The sequence below is a fragment of the Salmo trutta genome, chromosome 16 (assembly GCF_901001165.1).
Source record: "Salmo trutta chromosome 16, fSalTru1.1, whole genome shotgun sequence".
NCBI classification, from domain to species: Eukaryota; Metazoa; Chordata; class Actinopteri; order Salmoniformes; family Salmonidae; genus Salmo; species Salmo trutta.
The window spans coordinates 34,210,229-34,232,211 of NC_042972.1; the positions used below are offsets into that span (position 1 = coordinate 34,210,229).

Below are 21,983 nucleotides of genomic sequence, written 5' to 3' on the forward strand. Positions count from 1 at the left end.
TAGCTATGTTCTGTTCATGTCCTTTGCAGATGCCACATTCCTGACAAAAGTTTGTACGTATATCGGTAACCGAGTAAAGTGAGACGTAAAGTAAGAATTGAACGTGTAAATGTTCATTCATAGTCGTAGCATAGGGTTTGTACGTTTAAAGAACTAATTACGTTTCATGCATGGCTTTTCTTACGTTCCTAACAATTTACGTATTCATTTTTTTACGATTCTAACTATATGTACATTCAACCTTTTGGCAGCCACCTGGTTCCATATGGCAGGCCCAGTTTGGTGCATTGGCAAAACCAGGCATGGTAATTCATATACCATTTGTTATGTTTATGATGGCCTCTCCATGGAGAACACCCCAGTTCGGTAGTATACACAAACCTGTCTCCATAGGAACCTCTGTAGGTCCCAACAACTGTATCTATACAGATAAGTCTCTCTGTATTCTACATTTAGCCATTAAGCAGTGATGTGTATTCATGATACAGTAGAGGTACATTTACACTAGTCTCATTTGTCAGAAGAGTTACTCATTTCATTTTTATTTATTTTCATTTAACCTTTATTTATGCATTTTAACTGCAGGTTAGCTGAATCAGTGTCACCATGAAGAAAACTGATTAAAGATAACATGGTAGCTTTGATGTTCACCCGCATTTAGTAAGGCTAAATTCTAATGCCATACTAATGAGTCCCCCCCTCTAGCCTGACCCCCTCTGTTCCCCACTAAAGCCCCTGTTTACAATCACCAGGGGTGACAAACGCCATAGCAACATTCACTTCACTTCATTCCTGTCCCCGTAACCAAGGAGACGGACAAAATTCTCCAGAGCAGACAAAGAAAATAATGAAAGGAACATCGGGAATGGTGTAAATTGGTATTTGTTATATGTGGCTGTCAAATGTCCCTTTGACTGTGGCCTGCTTGGTCTTTACAGTGCCAGGTGTATGGCAACTCAACCTACTATTCCTTTACGGGAAAGATTAGAGACTACAATGGTTAGTGTAGTACTACAACCAGTCCAAACTAATAATTAAGAAGAGAACTCACTAACTAATCCCCACCAAATGCCTTAATTCTCTCTCTCTCAACCTCGATTTTGTTACGTGCTTCACATCCAATCCTGTTATCTTTTCCTGGATAATCTAATTTTATATATTTTACTTACTAATCTTCTTTCTCCTCTGTCTCTTACCCTCTCGCTGATTGCGCTGTATTTGATAGCCAGCTCATCGCGGTCCGCCTTGCTATGGGCCAGCAGGTCTTCCAGCCTTCCCAGCTCTACCTGCAGCACCCGGTTCTCCTCTTGGACAGACATCACTGAGAACATGACTCCTGGTGCTGGGGTGGGGAGAGAGAGTGCCAGACAACCAATCGTGTTAATGAAGAGCACAGTGCTTTGTTCAATATTCAGGACACTAAAATATCACAGATGGATTCAAAGTAGAGTAATCAGATGGTTGGCCACTCACAGCTCTCGTTGAGGTTCTTGGTGACAATCTCTCGGACCCGTGCAGGTAGACACGTAGTTGGGTCTTCTGGGGAGGCGCCTCTGACCGTCAGCCTCTTCTCCTCAGACAGCACACTCTCCTCCACCCTCTGGCAGGGAGACAAAGACACATAGTTACAGTTAATCTCCTCAGAGACAGACTAAAACTAAGGGCCCTGCAGATCACAGTGCCACGAGGCCAGGTGGCTTCTCAGCAGACACTCCTGTCTACCAGGGAGCTGTGTTCAGAATAGAGCACTGACCTCACACTCTGCAAGGCACGCATACATACACTTTCATAACACATCTCTGTCGAAGTGTCAACCCATCAGCATCCTCAGTGAAGACGTCTATTGTAATTACAACTAGGCTACATAATTATAACATATTGGGTAGCCTATTGATATTTCTATAAAGCTTTACAATAAATTATTTACAGAAGAATATCAATACATGCGAAAAACAACGATAAATAGAAGTGCAAAAGTGCACGAGCCATGACAAGACCTGTATTATAGATTCCAATTTGGAATCCGAGCTGTAATTTCCCGTGTCGCTCATTCAGAAACGGTTGATTTTAATCCAAAAACAGCAAGAAAGGGCCGAAAAATAAATGTTTCGCTCCAGTCCCGTGCGCTGGTAGCGTTATCAAATAGGATTAACCGTTCGATTTAGATCAAAATTAACGGATGCAGCGGTTAAATGCGTATCTAAATGAACGACACACTAGCAACTATAAAACCAAAAAATATATGTCTGCTGTACAGACAGTCCAGAAAGTTGTGAGTTTGTTGGAATCTCAGGATTTCTGTCACGTCCCACAGGTGCGTCCTGCTCCATCCTCTACAGGACTGTCGGAGAAAGATCGAGGACAAGGGGATTAGCAGAATGTAAATTCCCCCTCCCTCCTCCACGAGGAGAGCTTTCAATTCGCGTTCTTCGCCTGGCCACCCTTGCGGTTTATTTAGATAGCCATGTCTTTCATAAGATAGTTACACTCAATTACAATGAAACAAAATACACAGTATTATTGGATTAAACATGAGCTGCAAATGTTGATGATATCAACTAAATCAATGTAGGATATTTGTAGGGCACACAATATAATTTGTTTAACAGACCCTGCGCAATGAGCTCCGCAGTTTTTTAACAAGGCATCATTAACATCATTCCTATCAATGATATAGTTTCTTCAGTCATACTATAGAAGATGTGCCAAAGAAGAGTTAGGCTACACAGAATAAAGATGACGATGGCACGTTAAGGGGCATGCATGATCCACCCTTCTGTGAATGGGAAATGTCAGTCACTGTTTATAATGTTGCACTAATTAAAACACACACCATAATCAACAAGATGGGAAAAAACAAACAATTTGATCCACTTTACAGTATCTGGTGGCCCAGTTCGACTACTTTCCCTGCCACATCACTTCAATGCTTGAAATACCATGGCAACAGACATGCTCACAAAAGAGAAGGACTCAGAATGCCAATACCAGACTCCTCTATTCACAAAGCTCAGCCTTAACCACAGGCCCACAACTTTCAGCATGTTCTCATTTTGAAAAGAGATGTGCATCAAATATTCAGCCATTTTATTCTGCCGCAAAACTGTTGTATATTTGGACAATGTTAAATATCACACATCATTCAATGTCTCTTGTCTTACTCTGGCGTTTTTGGTGGGTTAAGGGCCCTCTTGTGGTTTCCCGCAGTGCTGCATTGTATGGAAGCAAGGGTACAAGATACTACATTCAAGGGTATTAGATACTATATTGAGCATGATCAGAATGTTAATCTATGTGAATAAATTAACTTGGAAACATAGTATTAGGTTAATCATAACAAATCAATTATGGCCTACAACTAAGGGCACAGCATTTTTCCTTGTCAGGTCATGCAGAGAGTAAAAACGCCTGGCCTTAAGTGGTCCTTTATTACTAAGCAAACGTATGCTATAAGGTTAAATAAATTATGTTAGTATTATAAATGACTAATTAGGGGTTCAAGCAGCAAAGCTGAGTGAAACCCTATTGTATTTGTTGAAGTTGATTATTATTATTTTCCTTCTGACGATTTAGTGAAAAAATGTAAATTCCTGTGAGTTGGTGAGACCTAGAACAGGGGTCGGCAACAGCAATGTAGAAATTATTATAATCATGTTCTGGCCTATAACAAGTGATTGAAAATGCAAACCTTTGAAAGCTCATGCCCCTCACCCCGTTTGAACTAGAGCCCTGAAAATCTGTATATAGGCCCCTCTCCTCACAAGGGACAAATTTACCTCAAGGGCCTTTTATCAACACATCCTGTCTCTGTCCTCAAACCTCTTTTCGGCTCCTTTTAAAAAAAGGTCAAAGGTAGTGAGGAGATGGAATGTGGACAAAAATGAGCTTGTATAAAATGAATCGGTCCTTCTCCACACAGAGAAATAACATTTACAGAGGTGGCTCTCAAAATAAATGTGTAGAGTGACTAAAAACAAATGAAGTTAGTTTTGCAAGACAATTTATAGATAAAAACAATATGCTGGCTATCGTTTTAAAACGTGTGCATGGTTTCCGAAGATGACGACAACACCACAGCTGATTCAAAGGGGTTGTGGCAGATATCAAAACTCTTCCGTGGTAGGATACACTTATGCTTCCTCGCCAAAAGTAGGCTATCAAGGAGGGGAGGACTGTCCTCAGTTTGCCTACTAACGAATTGACACACTCCTCGACCACTCATCGGTTTTCCGATACCACAACGGCCCTCAAGGAACTACACTGGACTTTATGCAAACTGGAAACCACATATCCTGAGGCCGCATTTATTGTAGCTGGGGATTTTAACAAAGCAAATTTGAGGAAAACGCTACCGAAGTTCTATCAACACATTGAATGTAGTACTCGCTTAGGAAAAACACTATACCAATGCTACTCGCCTTTTCGAGATGTCTACAAGGCCCTCCCCCGCCCTCCCTTCGGCAAATCAGATCATGACTCCATTTTGCTCCTCCATTCCAATATGCAGAAACTCAACCAGGAAGTACCCGTGCTAAGGTCTAGTCAACGCTGGTCTGACCAATCAGAGTCCATGCTTCAAGATTGTTTAGATCACCCGGACTGGGATATGTTCTGGGTAGCCTCTGATCATATCACCTCTACCTTACCTGACACCCTAAACCCACTTCAATTTGCGTACCGCCCCAATAGATCCACAAACGATGCAATCGCACTGCACACTGCCCTATCCCATCTGGGCAAGAGGAATACCGATGTCAGAATGCTGTTCATTGACTATAGCTCAGCATTCAACACCATAGTAACCTCCAAGCTCATCATTAAGCTCAGGGCCCTGGGTCTGATCCCCACCTTGTGCAACTGGGTTCTGGACTTCCTGACGGGCCGCCCCCAGGTGGTGAAGGTAGGAAACAACACCTCCACTTTACTGATCCTCAACACAGGGGCCCCACCAGAGTGCATGCTCAGCCCCCTCCTGTACTCCCTGTTCACCCATGACTGAGTGGCATCCAACTCAATCATCAAGTTTGCAGACGACACAACAGTAGTAGGCCTGATTACCAACAATGACGAGACAGCCTACAGGGAGGAGGTGAGGGCCCTGGCGGAGTGGTGCCAGGAAAATAACATCTCCCTCAACGACAACAAAACTAAGGAGCTGATCGTGGACTTCAGGAAACAGCAGAGGGAGCACCTCCCTATCCACATCGACAGGACCGCAGTGGAGAAGGTGGAAAGCTTCAAGTTCCTCAGTGTACACATCACTGACAATCTGAAATGGTCCGGCCACACAGAGAGTGTGGTGAAGGCAGCGCAACAGAGCCTCTTCAACCTCAGGAGGCTGAAGAAATTCGGCTTGGCCCCTAAGACCCTCAGGAACTTTTACAATTAAGAGCAACTTTTACAATTAAGGGCTGTATCACCGCCTGGTACGGCAACTGCACCGCCCGCAACCGCAGGGCTCTCCAGAGGGTGGTACGGTCTGCCCAACGCTTCACCGGGGACATACTGGCTGCCCTCCAGGACAGCTAGAGCACCCGATGTCAAAGGAAGGCCAAAAATATAATCAACGACATCAAACACCGGAGCCACGGCCTGTTCACCCCGCTATCATCCAGAAGGCGAGGTCAGTACAGGTGCATCAAACCTAGGACCAAGAGACTGAAAAACAGCTTACATCTCAAGGCCATCAGACTGTTAAACAGCCATTACTAGCCGACTACCACCCAGTTACTCAACCCGGAATGTTAGAGGCTGCTGCTCTATATACACATAGACATGGAATCACTGGTCACTTTAATAATGTTTACATACTGCTTTACTCATCTCATATATACACTGTATTCTATTCTACTGTATTTTAGTCAATGCCACTCCGACATTGCTCGTCGTAATATTTATATATTTCTTAAGTCCATTCTTTTACTTTTAGATTTGTGTATTGTTGTGAATTATTAGATACTCCTGCACTGTTGGAGCTAGGAACCCAATAATTTCGTTACACCCACAATAACATCTGCTAAATACGTGTATGTGACCAATAAAATTAGATTTGAATAAGACGATAACACTCATCATTAACTGATAATGGATGGATCTCGCCATCACTCTTGGTAGAAGCGATGGCCACCAGAAACGCAATCTTAAGAGAGTGATGTTTCAAGTCTATAGCTTCTAACGGTTTAAAGGGAAGGGAGGTCTGGATTGTACTCCCAAGAACCAGATCCAAATCCAATTTGGGAACTGAGTAGGCTCTTGAGGGGCGCAATCGACGGACTCCCTTAAGAAATCTTGCCATGGCTGCCAAGCAGACCATCCTGCTCTTCATCATGACATGCTGAAATGGCTGCTGCATATACTGTTCCTTAAGTGTGTATGCAGCCCTGCAAACATCGAACAACAACCTCAAGAACTGGAGCACCGTTTTTATGCCGCATGATTCTGGAGCAACCCTCTGCTCCCCACACCACTGGCAGAACATGCGCCACCTCGTGTCATAGGTTGACATGGTGGACGGGCCCTGGCACTCTAAGATGTTAACAGAGGGCTCAATATCTAAACCAGACCATTTTTGCTGTTCAGTGGCCAGGCCCACAGCTGCAGGAATTCGGATGCCACAATGTGTCCTCCGCCTGTGACAGTTGGTAGTTCCCATGCTGTCCCCGCTAGGAGTGACAGTATTGTGATGAACTGTTTGAACCAGTTCACTCCGATGGATTCTGCCCAGGCATAACCTGCATGAAAGGAATTTCAGGGATCACCATCTTGCAACTGCTCGCATGCATTCCTTAGACACAGTCAAGAGACAATACTTGTGTACCTTGGAATTCCTGCAGGGGTATCAAGTGTAGAATACCCAATAAGGACAAAAGAGAGGCTGTGGAGAGGAGACGCATCAGTCTCTGACACTGAAGACCAGTCCCCTTCTGGTCTTGGACAAAAGGATTGATGTGATCTACAATTTTCGAACTCGCTCTTCAGTGAGGTGAGCCCTCATTAGAGACGAGTCAACCCGCATGCCCATGAACATCACAGTTTCTGTGGGGACCAGGTGTTCTTTTTTGCATGTTCAACCTGAGGCCTAGCTCTGAGATGTGCTTCAGTAGAGATGTGTCTACTGCTGCCTGTTCTTGTGACTGAGCGCAGATTAGCCAATCATCTAGGTCATTTAGTACTTTCATCCTTTGTAATCTTAGGGGTGCTAGAGCGGAATACATGCATTTTGTGAATGTTCTTGGTGCCAGGGAGAGGCATAAAAGGTAACACTTTGTACTTGTACGCTATGCCGTTGAATTCAAAGCACAGGAACTTCCTGTGAGCCGGGTGGATTGGTACGTGGAAGTAGGCATCTTTTAGGTTGACCGTGGGGAACCACTGGCCTGGGCTGATAGGATGCGGGACTGAGAGGAGGGGTTTCAAGCACCGGTTGAGAGGCCTCAAGTCCAAGATGGAACCCACTGTGCTGTTCTCTTGGTTCAATTTGTCTGATTGCCTCGCAGCTGGAGAAGAATGCAATCTCCGGTTGGAGAGCTTCTCTTTTCAGGGGGGGTCGGCTGTTGTAGTTGACCAAACCCCTCTGAAAGGTGGTGGCTGGCATCGGAACTGGAGTTTTTACCCCTGTAGTACTGTATCCAACACCCAGGGGGACTTCACATGTGCCTCCCATTCTGCCCGATGAGTGTGGGTGATGCAACTGATGCTGGGGCCACACACATCAGGATGACTGAGGCGGCCCGTCCTTCTTCAGAGCAGAGGGACGGTGTTTGTTATGCCGCCTCCTGTGCTGTTGGTGGCACCTGTTGACGTGGTTGATCAGAGAGTGGCTAGTTTGGGGGAGGGCCTAAGCTGCCTTTCAAGGCAGGGGAGAGCGGAGGTCTAGACTGCAATGGTCTCTGGGTAGGGTAACGTGGGGCAGAGGGACCGATGATAAAACTGCATGGTCTCTGTCCTTCCACAGTTTCGCCGTTTGATTCAAAATGGCATCCACACAAAAACTTGGCCTGGAGTTTCTTCACGGAAGTTGACATCTATGTTTGTGAGAGCCAAAGCTGTCTACGTGATGAGATGACATTCATGGAGGCGAACCACCATTGCCAAGTTCAGGAAGGTGTTCTTTAAGTGGTCGTCAGTAGCCTGAGGTCCCGAAGGACAGCAGGAAGACCTACCAATGATCTCGTTGTATGGGAGGACCATGGCCACAACAATTGGGTCCATAACAGAGCACCGGTCCAGTCCCAATCCCTCGGGGGAAGCCATGAAGGTCAAAGGCTTGCACTGGCTTGAGAGATGGAACCTTGAGTTCACCTTAGCCCAAGTTTGACACAGTTCATTGGAGAACTTGGGGCACTGAGGAATGTGCACTCTGCCCAGACTGCTGTTAGGGTCTGGTTTAACATCCAGAGCTTTCAGAACCCTATTGAGGAGCTCCTGCATATCAGCTGATGAACAGGGTGCTTCACTCTCAGCTCTCTCTGAGCCATGGTTTGCTGACCGAGAACCGGCCTCAGAGGTGTCTTCGTTTAGGTCATTGCCAGCAAGGATGGAGATAGCGTCAAGATCCTGTCTTAAGTGTTCAACTGAGCCTTTTGCGCTGGGAGAGCAGAGCTGCTAAGACAGAGAGGCTGCCTGAGCCTCCAACTCATCCAGAGTAGGTCCCCTGTCTTTCTTGGACTGCTTGGTGGGCAGGCCCACCACTGAGGGTTATTTACACTTGAGGCCGCTCCCAGAGCCTCTGGAGTTTGTCTCCATCATAGCTAATCATGCTTCACATAGGCATGTGCCAAAAGTAGCCCAATAAATGCTGCTGAAGGGGGAATCCACAGAATGAATGGTATGCTCTAAGCCTAGGCACATCATACAGGATGAATGGGCATCAACCGAAGCCAAGCCAGCATTGCATTTATTGCAGTAGTATGGCATGGATGATCTTCTCCCTGTCTAGACAGAAGCAGAAATACAGATAGGTCTTATAGAACAGATAATCTGTATAACACCCCGTTAATACTGTATGAGGTATAATTATCAAGTAGTCCTGTTGTCAGGGCAATATGTGAATTAAGTAATAATATTGTATGGATATCAGAATATATTTCGGGAAATTTCACACACAATCCCCAAAAGGAATGGATGTTAAGAGCCAAACTCAACTGACTCCGTAACAGACTAGGTGTGAGGAGATGTCCTGAAAACAGACTGGCCCACTGTTGCAAGATTAGTGAAGCATGCGCACTCTGAATCTCACTCTGGCAACAGCTGCACCTCGAGCCAGTAAGAGAGTATGCTAGTTAGGATGAGAAGCCTGGACATTAAGGTGCGACTTGGCAACCACCTGTCCTACTTCTGGAGAGCAATGGTGTTTAGCTAGAGCTAGATAACACAGTCTCCCCTAGCCTGGGTAGGCGCGGTACCCATCCTCAATCTCCAGAGAGAAGAGGCTAGCGTCCAGCTGAAGCTAATAAGCAACAGGTAACACAATTATCCGGGAGGCTAACATAGTCTCGCATAGTCCTTGTAGTGAAATAAAACCACAGATCACGTGTAACCATGCCAGCCCAAGACCTCTACATCCGGCTTCTTCACCTGCGGGACCGTCTGAGACCAGCTACCCGGACAGCTGATAAAACTGTGAGAAGCTCATCTGCGTGCTCGTAGTCCTCCTGCAGTTCGGCATCGTAACCGACTTCAGTGGGCAAATGCTCACTTTCAATGTCCACTGGCACGCTGGAGAAGTGTGCTCTTCATGGATGACTACTGGCTTCAACAACAGGGCCTTACAAAAGTGTTCACCCCCTTGGCATTTTTCCTATTTTGTTACCTTATAACCTGGAATTAAAATCTATTTTGGGGGGATTTGTATCATTTGATTTACACAACATGCCTACCACTTTGAAGATGCTAAATATTTTTGGGGAGTGAAACAAACAAGAAATAAGATTAAAATAAACTGAAAACTTGAGCGTGCATAACTATTCACCCCCCCCCCCTTAAGTCATTACTGTGTAGAGCTACCTTTTGCAGCAATTACAGCTGCAAGTCTCTTGGGGTATGTCTCTATAAGCTTGACCCATCTAGCCACTGGGATTTTTGCCAATTCTTCAAGGCAAAAGTGCTCCAGCTCCTTCAAGTTGAATGGGTTCTGCTGGTGTACAGCAATCTTTAAGTCATACCACAGATTCTCAATTGGATTGAGGTCTGGGCTTTGACTAGGCCATTCCAAGACATTTAAATGTTTCTCCTTAAACCACTCGAGTAGGGTCATTGTCCTGCTAGAAGGTGAACCTCCATCTAAGCTTAAAACTCTGGAAGAAAAACAGGTTTCCCTCAAGAATTTCCCTTTATTTAGCGCCATCCATCATTCCTTCTGACCAGTTTCCCAGTCCCTGCCGATGAAAAACATCCCCACAGCATGATGCTGCCACCACCATGCTTCACTTTGGGGATGGTGTTCTCGGGGTGATGGGAGATGTTGGGTTTGTGCCAGACATAGCATTTTCCTTGATGGCCAAAAAGCTCAAGTTTAGTCTCACTTGAACAGAGTACCATCTTCCATATGTTTGGGGAGTCTCCCACATGTATTTTGGCGAACACCAAACGTGTCTGCTTATTTTTTTCTTTAAGCAATGGCTTTTTTCTGGCCACTCTTCCTTAAGCCCAGCTCTGTGGAATGTACGGCTTAAAATGGTCCTATGGACAGATACTCCAATCTCCACTGAGGAGCTTTGCAGCTCCTTCAGGGTTATCTGAGGTCTCTTTGTTGCCTCTCTAATTAATGCCCTCCTTGCCTGGTCCATGAGTTTTGGTGGGCGGCCCCCTTTTGGTGGGCGGCAGGTTTGTTGTGGTGCCATATTCTTTCAATTTTTTAATAATGGATTTAATGGTGCTCTGTGGAATGTTCAAAGTTTCAGATATTTTTTTATAACCCAATCCTGATCTGTACTTCTCCACAACTTTGTCCCTGACCTGTTTGGAGAGCTCCTTGATGGTGCCGCTTGCTTGGTGGTGTTGCAGACTCTGGGGCCTTTCAGAACAGGTGTATATATACTGAGATCATGTGACAGATCATGTGGCACTTAAATAAAGTCCACCTGTGTGCAATCTAACTAATTATGTGACTTCTGAAGGTAATTGGTTGCACCAGATCTTGTTTAGGGGCTTCATAGCAAAGGGGGTGAATACATATGCACGCACCACTTTTCTGTATTTTTTTTTTTTTTAAACAAGTCATTTTTAAAATTTCACTGCACCAATTTGGACTATTTTGTATATGTCCATTACATAAAATCCAAATAAAAATATTTTTAAATTACAGGTTGTAATGCAACAAAATAGGAAAAACGCCAAGGGGCATGAATACTTTTGCAAGGCACTGTATACCCGATGGCTGCTAGCGTGTATGGCATTGTGTGGGCGAGCAGTTTGCTGATGTCAACGTTGTGAACAGAGTGCCCCATGGTGGCGGTGGGGTTATGTTATGGGCAGGCATAAGCTACAGACAACAAACACAACTGCTATTTATCGATAGCAATTTGAATGCACAGAGATACCGTGACGAGAATCTGAGGCCCATTGTTGTGCCATTCATCTGCCGCCATCACCTCAGGTTTCAGCATGATAATGCACGGCTCCATGTTGCAAGGATCTGTACACAATTTCTCAAAGCTGAAAATGTCCCAGTTCTTCCATGGCCTGCATACTCACCAGACTCGTTACCCATTGAGCACATTTGGGATGCTCTGGATCGACGTGTACGACAGCGTGTTCCAGTTCCCTCAAACATCCAGCAACTTCGCACAGCCATTTGAAGGGGAGTGGGACAACATTTCACAGGCCACAATCAACAGCCTAATCAACTCGATGCAAAGGAGATGTGTAGCACTGCATGAGGTAAAGGGTGGTCACATCAGATAATGACTGGTTTTCCGTTCCACGCCCCAATTTTTTTTAAAAGGTACACTAATGCCACAAGAGCATTAGTGAGGTCGGGCACTGATGTTGGGCGATTAGGCCTGGCTCGCAGTCGGCGTTCCAATTCATCCCAAAGGGGTTCAATGGGGTTGAGGTCAGGGCTCTGCAACCCAGTCAAGTTCTTCCACACTGATCTCGATAAACCATTTCCATATGGACCTCGCTTTGTGCACGGGGGCATTGTCAGGCTGAAACAGGAAAGGGCCTTCACCAAACTGTTGCCACAAATTTGGAAGCACAGAATCGTCTAGAATGTAATTGTATGCTGTATGCTGTAGCGTCAAGCTTTAAGGGGCCTAGTCCGAACCATGAAAAACAGCCCCAGACCATTATTCCTCTTCCAAGTAGGCACTATGCATTGGGGCATCCACCAAACCTAGATTCGTCCGTCGGAATACCAGATGGTGAAGCGTGATTCATCACTTCAGAGAACGCATTTCCACTGCTCCAGAGTCCAATGGCAGAGAGCTTTACACCACTCCAGACGACAGTTGGCATCGCACATGGTGATCTTAGGCTTGTGTGCGGCTGCTCGGCCATGGAAACCCATTTCATGAAGCTCCAGACGAACAGTTCTTGTGCTGACATTGAGTCGAGGCAATTTGGAACTCGGTAATGAGTGTTGCAATCGAGAACAGACGATTTTTACGCATTTCAGCACTAGGCGTTCTCGTTCTGTGAGCTTGTGTGGCCTACCACTTTGTGGCTGAGCCATTTCCACTTCCCAGTAACAGCACTCAAAGTTGACTGGGGCAGCTCTAGCAGGGCAAAAATTGGATGAACTGATTTGTTGGAAAAGTTGCATCCTGTGACGGTGCAACATTGAAAGTCACTGAGCTCTTCAGTAAGGCCATTCTACTGCCAATATTTGTCTATGGAGATTGCATGGCTGTGTGCTCAATTTTATACACCTGTCAGCAATGGGTATGGCTGAAATAGCAGAATCCACACACACACACACACACACACACACAAAAGTATTGTGATCAACAGATGCATATCTGTATTCCCAGTCCAGCGAAATCCATAGATTAGGGCTTAATTTATTTAAATTGACTGACTTCCTTATGTAAACTGTAACTCAGTAAAATCTTTGAAATGGTTGCATTTATATTTTTGTTCAGTGTACATTGTTATAGGCTATGGTTACTTGATTGCTGAATTAGTGGAACCCAGACTTCTGTGACCAAGCAACCACAACAATGGCCACATCACAGTGACAGACCTCCACCTCGGACACGCCCAATCAATGCTTCAAAAACTCGGAAACAATGTTGAATAGCGAGAAATTAGGTCAACCAAAGTAACGCCAGCGCTACTGAAATTTTACATTCATCGCATCTGCAAAACGCACCTATTGCTTGTTCATCATGTATTCCCCAAACTGAGCAAAACACATAATTTCAGTGACAAAATGTTATGACCCGGTGTGCGCGACACCGGCTACGTAAACAGAGTCATGCATTGAAATCCCATCACCAGTCAGATACTGTCGCATCTGGCTGTCTCCACAGAGGCCAAGATGCCGACTTCTTGAATGAATGGGTCAATAATTTATGGATCATGTTCCCAATTAAACGCTGCCATCCATTGAAAATAGAGTATGCTACTTTTGTGTAATAAACAGTAGTCTACAAGCTGCCAATGGGTTACATTCACTACCTCCTTTTTAAAATCACAGCCCATTAACACATGCGTTCCATTAGCTTACCTAGAATTAGTAAGAATTGAGTCCATAGTTCACAGCTCCATTCGTACTCGACAGCAAGACGCTTTGACTACTGTTGAGGAGTTCGAATGTTTTACAAGACTGCAGTCAGCAATTTGCTGCTGATGCCAATTTGCTTCCAGCTCTTCTCCAAACCCTTTCCTGGGAGGGACTTGATAAATGATAACTGAGACTGGCACTGTACTGTAACATATGCGTGAAAGTCTGAGTCTCTTAACTTTATAAATCATAGTCAATTGTCTTCATCGAAGGCTTAGCAAAGACAGCCCAATGAGAAACAGACGCCTCACATGTCTTCAACTGGCAGCTCCATTAAATAGTACCCGCAAAACACCAGTCTCAACGTCAACAGTTCTAGGCAGTTTCAAAGAAAAAGCCCTATCTCAGACTGGCCCAGAAAAAGATTAAGATCGACAAAAGAACACAGACACTGGACCAAGGAACTCTGCCTACAAGGCCAGTATCCTGGAGTCGCCTCTTCACTGTTGACGTTGAGACGGGTTTTGCGGGTACTATTTAATGAAGCTGCCAGTTGAAGACATGTGAGGCGTCTGTTTCTCAAACTAGCCACTCTAATGTACTTGTCCTCTTGCTCAGTTGAGCACCGGGGCCTCCCACTCCTCTTTCTATTCTGGTTAGAGCCAGTTTGCACTGTTCTGTGAAGGGAGTACGAGATCCATAGTTTCTTGGCAATTTCTCGCATGGAATAGCCTTCATTTCTCAGAACAAGAATAGACTGACGAGTTTCAGAAGAAAGTTATTTGTTTCTGGCCATTTTGAGCCTGTAATCGAACCCACAAATGCTGATGCTCCAGATACTCAATTAGTCTAAAGGCCAGTTTAATTGCTTCTTTAAAATCAGCACAACAGTTTTCAGCTGTGCTAACATAATTGCAAAAGGGTTTTCTAATGATCAGTGGCGGTTCTAGACCATTTCAACTGGGGGGGGGGGGGGGGCAAACTGGGGCCAGTTGTACTGTTAGAGGGGCCAGTTACATTAGATGTTATTGTTGTCATATCGTTTTCGTCACTGCATTGCAGGCATTAGCAGGCAAAAAACCATGTTCATAATCATCATCGTTGCCACTGTCTAATAACGGATGTAAAAAAAGAACGATAGCAAAAATGTGTTATGTAAAAATTATTTCATACTCCACATTTAGGGAGGCCACAAGGGGGTCCAAAATTGTTGTCACAGGGGCACTGCCCCCCCCCCCCCAGAACCGCTAGTGCTAATGATCAATTAGCCTTTTAAAATGCTAAACTTGGATTAGCTAACACAATGTGCCATTGGAACACAGGAGTGATGGTTGCTGATAATGGGCTAGCTACACTTATGTACATATTCCATTAAAAATCTGCTTTTCAGCTACAATAGTCATTTACAACATTAACAATTTGATGTTATTTTAATGGACTTTTGGGTAGGGGGGATTTTCTTTCAAAAACAAGGACATTTCTAAGTGACCCCAAACTTTTGAACGATGTATGTTGCAATATATCATAACACAACGGGAAATAAAACGACACTGAAGATAAAAATGAATACTCACTCTACTCTCCCTGGCACCTTCTCCAAAGTAACCACTGTGACAGACAAGTTTTAGTCCAGGCAGTCTTGACACCTTAATAAGACAATCATAATACTGAATTCTGGTGTCAGATGACACACTGGCATAGTTCCCTCTCTTGTTCACTGAAGCAAAACAGTTGTGGAGGCTTGTGTATGTCATACTTCAGACAAACACCAGTCATGAAGACCACGTCTAAAGTCAAACTAACTACGTGTTAAACAAGTTTACCACTGCTGCATTGCCTGTGTAGTGGGAATTAACCTGACAATGCAAACATAAAGGGAAGAACTGAACGACAAATGGTTTATTTACAGTAAAAAAATGTTGCTTTACATTTTATATAGGTGATTTTGATTTGCGTAAGTCACTTGGAGCAAATATTTGTTGCAAATTAAACTCCCCCCATTCGCTGAAAATGCACTCCTAGGGTAAAATAAGGGATGACAAACAGAAACTCAACAAAAAGGACAGGAAAGGTTGCTAAAGATTTATGATATGTAAACAAATAACAAAAAAGACAAAACATCACACACATCTACCAGAATTCTACTTATCTGGTTAACTTCTAAAACACTGTCAATGTTGCCTTTCTCTGACCTACCTCCTCATATTTACCAAAATCCAAACTAGACATTGGTTTGATCTGGCTGCTATACTAAAAGGCCCAAGACATCAGACTGATAGGAACAGATACTATACTTTATCTTAACCAAGAGGCCAGTTTAAAGGAGGGTGTGGAGCAACATTGAAGCAGAGTCAACTCCCAACCTTGTGAAAAGACACACACCTGTCCTTCATATTCTCTCAAATAAAAGTGAGGGACACAAGGTATACTTGAACATAAAAAAGAAAACAAATCCTCACCCTCTCCAACACAAATAAAAAAGTAAGGTATACAAATATTAAAATGAACACCAAACGTTGGATGACTCAATGAGATGATGAATGATGCTGGCAAGAGTTAGTAGTATGAGGTGAAGGGTCAGAGATAAGGGGAAAGGTTGACAGCGAGATGTTGACATACATATTTTTGTAAAAATTGAGACATTTTGAGGGATGGATATATAAAGATAATGAGCGGACTGCCACCTTAAGGTGTTATTAACATGGAATGCACATACTTTTCACCTGGTCAGAGTGACAGCAAAATAGGTATCAATACTTCAACGACAAAATGAAGTGTCACTTCTGACTGCATAGTTCAAGTATCTAAAAATAGTAATATTGTCTTTGTGTCTAAAAAGGATGTGCTGGTCAATCATTGACTTGATAGTTTGAATCTATACATCTGGTATGCAAAATGTGTAGGTAACATACAGCATCATGTGTCAAGCAGCCTGTCAGTTGACAGAGCTCCCCCACCTCTCATTTCTGTTGCCACAATCATTCTGTCCAGGGAATGTAAGGAGCCTGAGTGTGAGAGAGTGTGTGTATGTGGTCCATTTCACAGCTAAAACTGCACCCATCCTTTAGCAGTGTCTTGACTGGAGCTGTGGAGAGGGGGAGATGCAGAGCATGATGAGGATAATGACAAATGTGAGAATGTCAATAACAACATGGATGGATGAAATTAAAATGCTAATATAGACACCGCCATAATCACCAAACTGTTTAAAAGCTTCACTCAAGGTGATGAGAGACTTGAACCCATCAGGGATTTGAGCTAGTAACCCTGTGATCCCTAGTCAGTTTCCCTTGCCACAACACCATTCCGAAGTCCTGCCAACTTCTTTGGTCTAAACCATTAGCTCTTCTAAGACTGACCTGGCGCCAGCCGCTGTGAAGTCTCCCCACAGGTCTGCAGTAGGCTGGGCGGCAGGGACCCGGCCTCCGAAATCTAAAAGAGAAGCTGGTGCGGTAAAAACAAAGAGATGAGTCGTGGGTGAATCAGAATTAGTTGGGTAACATAGATAATTAAGATGTTTTATTAGTATAATATGCTTATGTGAGATACTGTCATTAGAAAGTGTCCTTTGGACTCTGGTATGTTTTAGTTGCACGTTTCCCTTAGCTGGGGCTCAGTCACTTGGGGCCCAGAGAGGGGCGAGGTCAGACTTGTATTTTATATGTGAATGTGTCTTTACCTATTCTTAAACCATGTGAAGGGATGGCGTGATTAATGGGGAACCAATGACTTGTCTCCACAATGTCTGTGAGCAAGTCACTCCCTCCTTTTCTTTATTGTGGGGAGGTTTATGGTAGTGTCTGGGAATTGTGTGTCCTCTCTTAGATCTCGCACTTATCCTGTGATAGTATATGGCCTAGAGGCTCACTCCCCCCAGTGAGCCTGTCCAGGAGTGGGGTCAAGAGGGGGTTTGCTTGAGATGGGAGTATCTAGAGTTGACAATTGATATATGCCATTGGATGAAATTGTGTTTTTGTTCTATGAAGTACCAGGGAGGGACGGTTCTAAGGGGACCAGATACTAGGCTATACAATGAACCCTGTTGACATAGCATTTACTGCCTGCTGTGTTTTATGGATATCTGTCATACAAAACTTAACCTTTGTGACCCAGTCTATGTATCTGTGGTTTGTCAATGTACATTGAAGGGGGTGTATCTTTGCTATAAAATATCTCTGTAGCCATTGTGTAATCACCTTATTCCATGGTTCATTCGAGAGAGTGCATTATTGAGGGTCAAAGAGGCTTTTGCAAAAGTATCTTAATTATTAAAGATGTAGTTAACTCGGACTGGTGTGTTTAACTCTCCTCATTTGGTAATGCAGAAATTAGCCACCACAGATGATTTAGAATGCAGGGAGGTTATCCATGTTAAGCTGTGAAAGGGCAGTGATAATGGGACATTTTGATCATTGAGCTCTATAGCCTAAAGAGGTTACCTGTGTTGGAGTGTGTAGGTGGAGGTGATTGCTGGCCTCCAGGAGGTGATACAAGGACTGCACCCTTAGCCATTGGTGGAGGAAGGAGAAGGCCACTACCCATGGGCCGAGACTTGGCACCTGGATCCTTCTTCTTTATGTTCTAAGACAAATACATTTTTTTTAACATTTTCCTCACTTTTTCCTTCACATCCCATTTTGTTTCTCCTCTCCTTTCAACATGTTTCCCATCTATTTCTGTAACCTCAAATGCTCACCCCAATGCTGATCTTGATTGTCTGGCCCTCTTTAAAGCCTAGGTCCAGTTTGGGTGCTGTGCTCTGAGACGCTTCCTCTTTCGCCAGCTCACCTTCCTGTTTTACCCACCTGTAGAAAAGGACACAGAGATAGGTTTGATTTTATTTCATGCTCCAATGTGAAGATCTATATTGAAAATGGACATTGATACCAGACCAAAGAGAGGACAGGTATGAGAGGTTGACTCACTTGAAGTGGTCTTGAAGAGCCACATTGAAGTCAAAGGAGTCGCCACGATCAGCAAACCCCAGGCCGATAAATGCATGTCGTCCTATATAAAACAGAAGTGCATGAGAAGACAGATGTACAAGCATATTGTATTTAAATGACTAACCTGCAATTAACCTTCCATACCAGACCGTACTGTCTTCCGCAAAAAATATTTTCAGCATAGCATATCAGTTTGCATGGTGATGTATTTCTGCTGCTGTCTTTCTGATGTGAAGGCACCTTACCACTGCCGTCCTCTATCCGCACCACAAAATATCTGCTGGAATCTGTGACTGCCTCCACCACACATCCAGGATACTGCTCCACTGGGGCTTGGGCAAACAACTCTCCTAAGAAATACAGAATTCAGTTTGCCTCAAAGTTGGATATGATGGTATGGATCAGAAGCAGACAAGGTGACAGCCAGTACAGACATGAGCGCAACAGATGTAGCTGGCAGATGTAGCCATGACCGTCGGACATCTAGTAGTTAACCTACCTGAGTTTTTGTCCTCTAACTTGATATAGGCAAGCTTTCCTATGGATATGATTTTCATCCTGCCGGTCCATGCTGGCTCATCCAGCTTCCAGTCAGCTGCTCTGAAAAACAAAGAGAAGCACCATACCTGCATGTCATGACTTCACTATGTTACAGGGCTATTGGGCCTACTACACAAAAACACATAATCAAACTGTGTAATTCAATAATTAGTGCAATCTCAAACTATGAAACAGAATTAGAGTCTTAGGCTAAATAAATAACATCACACTCTCACCCAGCAAATCAGGAGTATTTGTATATTTTTTGCTTGCCCAAAGAAGCATTCTTTTTTTATTGGATATATAAGAGCATACAATTTACAATTATTGACATAAGTACAGATATATCCTTATTTTTCTTATTAGAAATAACCCCATCAGACTACTAGAATGATTTTCATTTTGGTTGTGTACTCATATATATATATATATATATATATATAAAAAAAACCTTTATTTAACTAGGCAAGTCAATTAAGAACAAATTCTTATTTACAATGACGGCCTACCCCGTGCGACGCTGGGCCAATTGTGTACCGCCCTATGGGACTCCCAATCACGGCCGGATGTGATGAAGCCTGGATCTAGCTATAAAATGGTATTAGCTACATATCATTACATAAGAACCAGGATCGATTTTCATTAGATACACTTTTCCCACTTTCCTCTGTAATGTTAACTAGCTATAGTACATAACCAAATACTTTGATAAATAAACGAAGATTGACACGACGGGCTGTGGTCTAACGGGAACAAATGAGTCATAGTGGGCAGAGCTAAGCACGCGCTAGCGAGGTCCTATCGGCGCGTTCTAGCAGGACATTTGCATATTTCCGTTAGGGAACGACTACAATGTGAAGTGCGCAATAACTTAGGGAAAGTCTACAAAACTTAGCCCACTCTGTTCGTAACTGGTTCTAGTTTTGGGAACAGAAAACTATATTGAAATCAAATGTTTAATCGATGAGAAAATGTACCGAATGTCGGCCAAAATCCATCTATTTTCATCTTCTCCCATTGCCAGTCACTGGGCTTCCTCTCACTACCATATACTACCATGTAGTGAGTGGAAACGCCAAGCGGATGCTTCACATTTATACATCCGGTGAAATATCTCTCATTGTTCTGTGACATGACTGTACCATGACTGACTGAACGTTTGAGCCACCGTAGAATGTCCCGTGCCTCCTGCTAACGTTTCCTGTCAAATATTTGACACAGCAGATGTGTTTAGCATTGCACACCGCTTGAAAATAATGCTGACATGCCTATTTTAACTGTTATATTTTACCTAGCTAGCTCACCTGGCTAGCATTAGAAACTAGCTAGCAGCTAGAGAGCCTAACAGTGCCACGTTATAACACATATTGAAAGGTAACTAGCTAAATTAATTGAAACGTTATCCCCAAAGTAATCATCTTCTCGCCATGTTATGCATTTAATAACTGAATCATGTCAAGCTAGCGTTAGCTAGCAACAACCTTGATGGATCCTCTCCACTTCTTCAGGTTGACATTTGAGTAGTTAGTTTATTATCAAAGTGCGGACCGCAAAAAACAAACTCACCGATATCCACGGTTAGTGGCGCGGGGTGGGATCTTGTACACATGAACCTCTGGCTTTACACAGATCACTGACTCGTAACCGCTGTCGTCTGCCAGTGCCATTTTGGCAAGTTAAAAACTTCCAAACTTCTAACTGCCATGGGGGAGGGTGAACCAGTCTGCACTGTACAGCTCAAGAGCGACTCTTTTGGAGAGGATTATTACTACAGTAGCTTTCAAAGACCGACAATTTTTATGGTGCTTATGACACAAGCTACGTTTCCATCCAATAATTGGCGAAATATTTTCATGGCGAATACTCTAAAATCCGTATAAAAACAATATGCGAATTTTCACACCAGAGATGTGTTTCAATAAAAGTGGCTGCGTGATGACGTAATGCACATACAAATAGATTTTGCTGTTAAATTCCCATGTACCTAATAAAAAATACAAATTAAATGGGTTCTCATTGCATTTTCACCTCTACTGATGGTATTGGCACGTGCACTCAAGCCAACAGCGCTATCTTGCGCACACTTGGCTAGAGCACACGTATAGCCTACATGATGATATTATTATTATGGACAAAAGAGAGAGATTATTTTAATTGTCAAACGGCAGTCAAGCATCGATTATCATGTCACCAGAATAAGACCCTCGATATTTATTGGAAAGGCGCATCAAGCTCATCACCTTACACTTTCACCACCCTGGGATGTTCATTATAATTTATTTCATCTGTAGTTTAATATACTGAATGCTTTCCCGACGAGTCGTAGTGGGAGGACCACACAACATGTCATTGCGTGACTCCAAGTTTACTTCGATATGATGGTTATTGCCCCGAGATTTCTCGCATAATTAATTTTACCGACACAAAAAGATCCCACATTGTCTAGCATATTTTGTTTTGTCATATGGAACGTTTGCCGAAACAAGTTGTTTCCATCAGGCCTGTCATGCCATGTTTTTCCCACCGTTGTGTTAAATTGGCTGGATGTGTTTTGGGTGGTAGACATTTCTAGATATACATGGGAAACTGCTGAGCGTGAAAAACCCAGCAGCGTTGCAGTTCTTGAGACACTCAAACCCGTGCGCCTGGCACCTACTACCATACCCGTTCAAAGGCACTTCAATCTTTTGTCTTGCCCATTCACCCTCTGAATGGCACACATACACAATCCATGTCTCAATATTCTTAAGGCTTAAAAATCCTTTAACTTGTCTCCTCCCCTTCATTTACACCGATTGAAGTGGCATCAATATGGGAATATAGTTTTC

The 21,983-nt window shown here is 43.6% G+C and overlaps 2 protein-coding genes across 7 annotated transcripts in view; both read right to left on the minus strand.

The window, feature by feature from the left end:
- LOC115150637 (rootletin) overlaps positions 1–13,941 on the minus strand; it is a 36,341-nt gene extending 22,400 nt beyond the window's left edge. For 2 of the 5 annotated variants that reach the window (XM_029694122.1, XM_029694121.1), the window contains exons 1-3: positions 1,998–2,191; positions 1,474–1,600; positions 1,197–1,342 (exon numbers count right to left, since the gene is read on the minus strand). In XM_029694122.1, coding sequence (XP_029549982.1) covers positions 1,197–1,342; positions 1,474–1,600; positions 1,998–2,051 — 327 coding nt within the window. In that variant the 5' untranslated portion in view covers positions 2,052–2,191. Of the gene's footprint in view, positions 1–1,196; positions 1,343–1,473; positions 1,601–1,782; positions 1,964–1,997; positions 2,192–2,259; positions 2,361–13,672 lie in introns of those variants that run through there. The other 3 variants (XM_029694125.1, XM_029694124.1, XM_029694123.1) reach the window with 3 other exon arrangements.
- Positions 13,942–15,542: 1,601 nt separating this feature from the next.
- On the minus strand, positions 15,543–20,880 carry LOC115150639 (adaptin ear-binding coat-associated protein 2). Of its 2 annotated transcripts, none has more exons than XM_029694128.1 (8): positions 20,722–20,880; positions 19,115–19,215; positions 18,861–18,965; positions 18,595–18,676; positions 18,366–18,474; positions 18,109–18,241; positions 17,029–17,113; positions 15,543–16,754 (listed from the first exon to the last, which is right to left on the minus strand). In XM_029694128.1, the coding sequence occupies exons 1-8, from the start codon at positions 20,820–20,822 to the stop codon at positions 16,715–16,717; spliced, it is 756 nt and encodes a 251-aa protein (XP_029549988.1). In that variant the 5' UTR covers positions 20,823–20,880; the 3' UTR covers positions 15,543–16,714. The 2 variants fall into 2 exon arrangements, with proteins under 2 accessions (XP_029549988.1, XP_029549986.1); XM_029694126.1 differs by having other exon boundaries at positions 18,109–18,250; positions 20,722–20,878.
- Between the last annotated feature and the right edge of the window lie 1,103 nt (positions 20,881–21,983).